Source organism: Branchiostoma lanceolatum, chromosome 18, assembly GCF_035083965.1.
Source record: "Branchiostoma lanceolatum isolate klBraLanc5 chromosome 18, klBraLanc5.hap2, whole genome shotgun sequence".
NCBI classification, from domain to species: domain Eukaryota; kingdom Metazoa; phylum Chordata; class Leptocardii; order Amphioxiformes; family Branchiostomatidae; genus Branchiostoma; species Branchiostoma lanceolatum.
The window spans coordinates 10,998,786-11,005,605 of NC_089739.1; the positions used below are offsets into that span (position 1 = coordinate 10,998,786).

Consider the following 6,820-nt stretch of genomic DNA (forward strand, 5'->3'; position numbering starts at 1 on the left):
GGGAAAACATTGATAAAGATAAAAGAACTAAAGAACTTTGCGGAACACTTCTATTTGCCCGTTTCTGACCTCCTACGTACATCCATTGGAGACTATTGTGCGCACGCATGAATGAACTGCCTTAGATGCTTTTTCGTTTAGTTTAATCTTTGGATAGTTTTGTGACTTCTCCGTAGGTGAAAAGGGAAACACTTTCTGTATCTGTACTAATTTTACATACAGCTTTTTACTGCGACTCAAACTGTAGCTGCAATAGGTGCAAGAATTTTAGGCTTTTCTTAAATCGGAGGCTTTTAGTTTCTATATTGTCGATATGATACACGTAAGAAATTCTGAAGACACTCATCCCCGAGGTCCTTTGAATATTGGATATACATTTTTTGTTTCGCAAGGCTAAGTCCCTCGATTACGGGACAGCTTCATTGTTATACAATGCATAAAACAAGTATGCAGTAATATAGGAATAATTCTATGAAAAGAAATCTTAACTTCATCAGCAATGAATAGTCAAATCAAGGTATAGTCCCTGACACAAATACAAAGCCCTTCTAAAGCTCAGTTCATTGACTTTGTTTTCTGGAGCAATCCTGAATGGTATGAGTGAAAGTTCTATTGGTTAAAATTACCATATGGTCTTCAATTTTATGATGGTCTACCCATTATGATTCTCAAATTGTATTAACAATCTTAAAAACAACTGTCTCTGCATCGGGATGTATCATGTCAGATGAATAGCGTCCTACTACTCCCCTTTTTTTGTCATTGGGAGTTGCAGAAGATCAAATACAAGTAATTTACTGTGCGCATAACTGGGACATTCACCATGTGAACATTCATAATAAAAAGTGGCCGTTGTCATGGCAACGAGCCATGAACTGTTGAACATTTTTTGAAGTGCCAGATAGGTTCCTTGCAGCATAAGAAGATTAAACAAAAGTCCGTTTTATCTCCATTCCCAATTTGCCAATCGCTGAGGAACCAATTTTGAACCTTTGAAAGCCGGCCAATGACTGTTACCATGGTAACCAGCTGTCCGTCCTGACGAAATCTATTTTCCTAAGTGATAGGTAGGTTTCTTTGTTACATGAAAACCAGCAGGTTTCATTTTCTTTACATATATAGCCAAGCTATGGATGTTTTCTTCCTACAACAATGTGAAAATCCACTATTTAGAACAAAGATGGCCGTTGCCATGGCAACCAGCAGCCAACTGTTACAAAATACTTTTGTAAGTGCCAGGCAGGTTTCTTTCAGAATGAAAAAGTTAAGGAAAAGTCATTTTCATCTCAATCACCAAGTTGCACATGTTTATTTCACCTACAATTCTGTAGTTGCAATTCTGCTACAATGGAAATAATGGCTTAGTCTTTGGGTCACTGTGGCCCGCCCCATTAAGAACCCAAACTTTATTTTTAATATGACATTTATAAAGATCTAAGCTGGACCTTTACCAAAAATCAGCCAATTTGAAGTTCCCTTTAAGGAGATATTGCTTGCTAAAAACGTCCGAAAAATGGGTTTTTGTCAATTTTGAAATTTTACAAAAACAGGTCATCTTTAAACGTTCATTGCACCTCACTGCCAAAACATATCGAGCAAAACTTTACGTCATTTTATTTGTTAAGATATGGATAATAACATATGTTAGAGGCAATAAAATTTCTGTTCATTTGTGGGCGTTACAGTAGGCCAAAGATGGTCAATTTTGAGTGAGAGAGAGGCCTTCACAAGGCGAAAATCCGCCATTTTGAAAAATGGCCGTTGCCATGGCAACTAGTAACTTCCGACCCAAAACTTTCCCATTTTTGTAGGTTTGGGCCAAGGCCCTACCACCACACAAAATCTAAGAAAATTTCATTTTTTGACTTTGGCCACCTTATGCTTGGTTTTTACAGACAGCTGCTCTTAATAGGGGTGTCAGTACAAGGGGGGTTCGCCTCCGGGGTGATCACTATTAATCTTTGTCCACAAAGGCTGATCTTATCAGCGTGACTCCTCACTGGAAACGATTCACTCACTTTCATCAAAAACCTTCCGATCGCCTTTATGCTTATGCTCAGCTGACAATACATAAAAAGACACAGAAGCATGTTTTTAAACCAGTCACCAGTTTTATTATCCTTTTCACATTCAAACATTCACTGTCATCCCGTTGATTTCTGGGACGTACACACACATGTCCGGAAATTGTTATCAAACTTTATCGAACAGTTTCTTAAAGGATATTTTCACCATAAACTCCCTGCCAGTATTAGTAATAAGATTCGATGCGTCAGTGGTCGGGAGATTTTTGCATTTTCCGTAATGTTTAAGATATGTGGCGGAGAAACTTAAATGCTGCAGTAATGATATAAACCCTAATCACCATTTTACTATTACATCTAGCAATGAAATTATTCATGGCCTAAAATTCTGTCCCTTGTAAATATGTGTTTTCTTTCAATAATGAAATGTTGTGCAATGAAATCTTAGTGGACAGCAGTTCTAGTATACAATCCTAATCAGCATTCGGCCATGTTAAGTATCACCAAAGAAATTAGAAATCAAAGTTGGAGATTTGAAGTTGGATAAACAAGGATGACTAGTACTGAGATAAGTATCCTTCAATTGGCGTTTCAATGGATTTTAAAGGCTATTGAAAGTCTACTGACTCAGCGTCTAGGTACTCTCTGCTTCAGGTATTAGGTCTTCTATCTTAATGATCAGCTTCGCATTTTTTTATGCATTGCCTCACTTGATAACCAACGGACCTGCATTTGTCTATGCATCTCATTTTCTCTCTAAAACCCCTCTTCCCCATCTCCACCTCCTGTGGTTCTGTTAGGACAAGAGAAGAAATATCACGTTAGAAATACTGACATCAAGCCCAGGTGGGACATTGACAACAAAATTGGCAACAGAATTGACAACAAAATCGGCAACAAAATTGACAACAAAATCGGCAACAACTGACGAGAAGGAGAAAAGCAATCTACGACGTGCTACAATAATGGAATGGTCACGTCACAGTTATGAAGTTATGAAGTTATTTTTGGTTCTTCCCAACCAAAAAAGTACAACTCAGTACGGTACAATGCAGATCAGCTCAAACGTACCTTCTGCCTCAGCCTCCAGGTCCTCATCTTCGGCCAGCAGGTCTTCCTCAGCCTGCTCCCGCTTCTCCATCGCCGCCTCCTGGAGGTCTTTTAGGACAAGAGAAGAGTATCATAGAAATACTCAGATCAAGCAAGGTGGGAAACATGTAAAATTGACAACTGAAAACCGGTCTACGACATACAGTCATATATATGTCTCAGCTAGGATAGGATGAATTGACGCGGTACCTTAGAGCTCAAACGTACCTTCTATCCCGGCCAACAAGCCCTCCAACTGGTCCCGCAGGGCTTGCAGACCCTCCTCGCGCGGAGCAGGGAAGGCCGCGGCGAGCACCAGGCAGCCCAGGAAAAGGACGCACACGGACAGCTTCATGTTCCAATGGTGTGGTGAACTCTGAGCAAAGATTGTAAAACGAATTCCAAAGTTACACATGATTCAGGCCTGTTTATGTGTCCATGTAATTGATATGTGCGTGTTGCAGCTTTGTCTTACTGTTTAGTGATTGTCGAGCACTGTACAAGATAAATGTCTGCCATTTTTGGTACCTTTTTCTTAGAGTTTTTTTCATGTCATTTGCCTTTTGAATACCCCGTGAATAGGGTTATTAGGCTGGTAAAGTATTATGAATTTCCTTTGGTTTCACCGTAGAAATCCAATGACGACTTTTTAACAACTGGCATATGCTCCCCGGGGGCACAACGAACACGGCTGGCTGAGAAAGGTGTGCGCCTCCTGGGACGCCGACCGTATCACTTGATTAACCACTTTGGGGACTACTGCCTAGTATTTTACAGATACAAGGAAGCACACGTGAAGCACACACAAACACACAGCCCCGACAATATCACCTTCTTGACAAAAGTGATAAGTCTCCATGCAGAAAGCCTGTCCATCAATACAGCACAGACCGATAACAAAGTAGAAAATTTGAAAAAGCATTGCGAGAGCGCAAACCTCCACAAGAAGAGCTCTGGATTTAACATAGACAAATAGTGTGATATCGATAGTGTAATCAGTCACACAATGTAGGTCCGGTCCAAGTATCCATTACAGTAACTGTAAAATTGTCTATCCAGGCCGGGGGCAACCAACTGCCATGCTTGGATCGCCATGCTTGAGACTAGAGCTAGCGGCCGTGCACGGTGTCATGGCGGGCCGACATGCCGACCGGGTCCACCAGCGAACACCGATCGCGAGTTCGTTGCTAAATACGTCAAAAAATTTAAATTAAAGTCAGAAGGTTTTGTTAGCATGTAAAGTAATATTTACAAGTAGGATTCATGCATATAAAACCAGTATAAAACCAATTTTAATAAGTTCTGATTTGGGGCGAGTTGGTAGTTAATTTTTGGGGCGAGTTGGACTTGGGACGAGTTGACTAGGATTCCCTGTAAGTCGGAATCCAGGCCCCAACGACGGCAATTTTATTTTAGATGTACCACCGCGGTTACTTTGACATTTCGTTTTCACTGTTGATTGGTGATATCATACCTTTTGTGCATCAGAAAAACCAAAAGCACCCATAGTAAAGTAAAGAAAATTATGTTTGTTTACAATTATTACAAAAACAATATCAAATATGATTTTCTTTACTTTCCCACGGGTGCTTTTTGGTGCATTTGGGTTTTTACTGATGCACAAAGAGTATGATATCACCAATCAACAGTGTTTTCAAAAAAACACTGTAGTTTGGTCAAGTTTTGACACAGAATTTGTGGTGAATATTTGTACAATGATCCGCAAGTGTTTATGACACGATTTAGAAAGTTGTACACGAATTACAAAGGTCAGACAGTCATGGACTACTTCAGTCTTTTGACAATGGTGTACCAGTTGCTGCAATATCAAAGACAACATGACCAGTCTATATGATTCTTGTCCACAATCAGCCATCTGTGGGTGTGTATTGCTGGATGTGTATTGAGGAATCATGGGATGGTAACATATTCAGTCTTTTGGCAATGGTGTACCAGTTGCTGCAATATCAAAGACAACATGACCAGTCTATATGATTCTTGTCCACAATCAGCCATCTGTGGGTGTGTATTGCTGGATGTGTATTGAGGAATCATGGGATGGTAACATATCCCCTCCTGACATGGTCCCGTCCCAGAAGGCGACCACGACGCACCTGGTGTAACCAACTGAAGGACGACCTACTGGCTGTCGGCCTCGACCTCAACACAGCCTGGGAGGCCAGGGACAGATCCACCCGGAGAAACGTATGCCGAGGCACTACGCTCCCCGTGAGCGGCAAAGATTTCTGTGTGTTTCCCGTTCTTATTGAAAACCTAAAGAGAATAATCATCCTCGATCCATGTCGTTTTAGATTAATGGATTCGCTGTGAATCTGAGGGTTCCTTAAATTAGAGGACACATTTCTGGCACCCTGATCTCAATCTTTGTCACTACGGACTCGAGATCCGACCGATAGAATCTCATGTGAATTTAAAAAAACCCTGCCAGCCGAATAAAAAGATTCCGGCTGACACAGGAGAGGTGGAGTTGCCACAGTGTTGTAGCCTGGTCCCAGTCTCTAGGGGTCGGCTTAGGGTTTTTTACCGGGCCCAGTTTGCTTTATTGAACCAAGGAGGGTTTTTTTTCTTTCTATATAACCTCCTTGATTGAACCGTTTCTGATAGCCTTCCTACCTCTATGTATACTTCCGCTACACCCTACTTCCGCTTGCCACCCTACTTTCCCAGCCGTCGGTGGCGACGTAATCTAATCCAAGGCCGTAAACACACCCCGAGCGGACTAAGCTGTCTGAGCGGGCGGGGGTTACTCCCAGTGCCGCATGCGATATCGAGGAGCCCCCAATGGTATGGATTCCAGGCTAACAGTGTTGCTACTTACCGAGTTTCTTGTCAGGCGGGTCACGGTGAGATTGTCGTCTGGAGATCTTCCGTCCACGTCTTCTCGATCTAGAGACGAAAGGATGAAGTAAGGGAAAGGCGGTGGAAGGGGCTCAATTTAACTGTTTTCACGCGGAAATTATGCAGGTAATTAAAATTGGTGACGCCATTCCAACTGATAAATGTAGTTGTCTGATCATGTTATACAACTGATGAAGGTAGTTGTCTGATCATGTTATACAACTGATAAATGTAGTTGTCTGATCATGTTATACAATCCGTCTGTTGTGGACCTGCAATGCCTCATCCTGGCCGTTCCACGGATACTGAGTTTGAACAACATCCTCCATTTGCTGTCGTTATTGGCATCCAGGTCTTGGTACGTTCGATGAAGCTCTCCTACTCAAGTTACAAAGTTTAGTGTTCTTTGATTGAGGCACCAGCCGGCCGACTTATAGACCCTGTCAGCTTTTCAGATCTGCAATGTCACGTGAACCATTTCCAATGGACAGAGAGAAACAGTTTTTAGTTTTTAATAACCAATATGTGCCACGCCTTAGTTTTTCTCGGTCTAGAATCTAGAAAAAGAACTTCAATAAACGAACGGATGTTCATACAGAGACAAAACTTTAATGTTTCTAACTGACAGGCAAAATTGCCGTGAATTCCTTTTAGAACTAGTATCCAATTAACATTCCGCGTATTGTAAAGATAGTGCTGCCGTGGGCTTGTTTGGTAGGTGTAATTTTCTTATAAAATATGTTTATTGTGTGCGGTGGACTGTTGTACACCAAATTGGCATCTATTATGAAAATAAAAGTTATGAACGCACCTAACAAGACAACAGCATTATCAGCATATTTCAGGTC

The 6,820-nt window shown here is 41.4% G+C and overlaps 1 protein-coding gene across 1 annotated transcript; it reads right to left on the bottom strand.

Moving 5' to 3' along the window:
* Nucleotides 1-2,091: 2,091 nt before the first annotated feature.
* Nucleotides 2,092-6,087, bottom strand: LOC136424836 (uncharacterized). Its single transcript, XM_066413507.1, has 4 exons — nt 5,953-6,087; nt 3,342-3,489; nt 3,096-3,182; nt 2,092-2,817 (listed from the first exon to the last, which is right to left on the bottom strand). Exons 2-4 carry the CDS (start codon nt 3,466-3,468, stop codon nt 2,696-2,698), a joined length of 336 nt encoding a protein of 111 aa, XP_066269604.1. The 5' UTR covers nt 3,469-3,489; nt 5,953-6,087; the 3' UTR covers nt 2,092-2,695.
* Nucleotides 6,088-6,820: the final 733 nt, after the last annotated feature.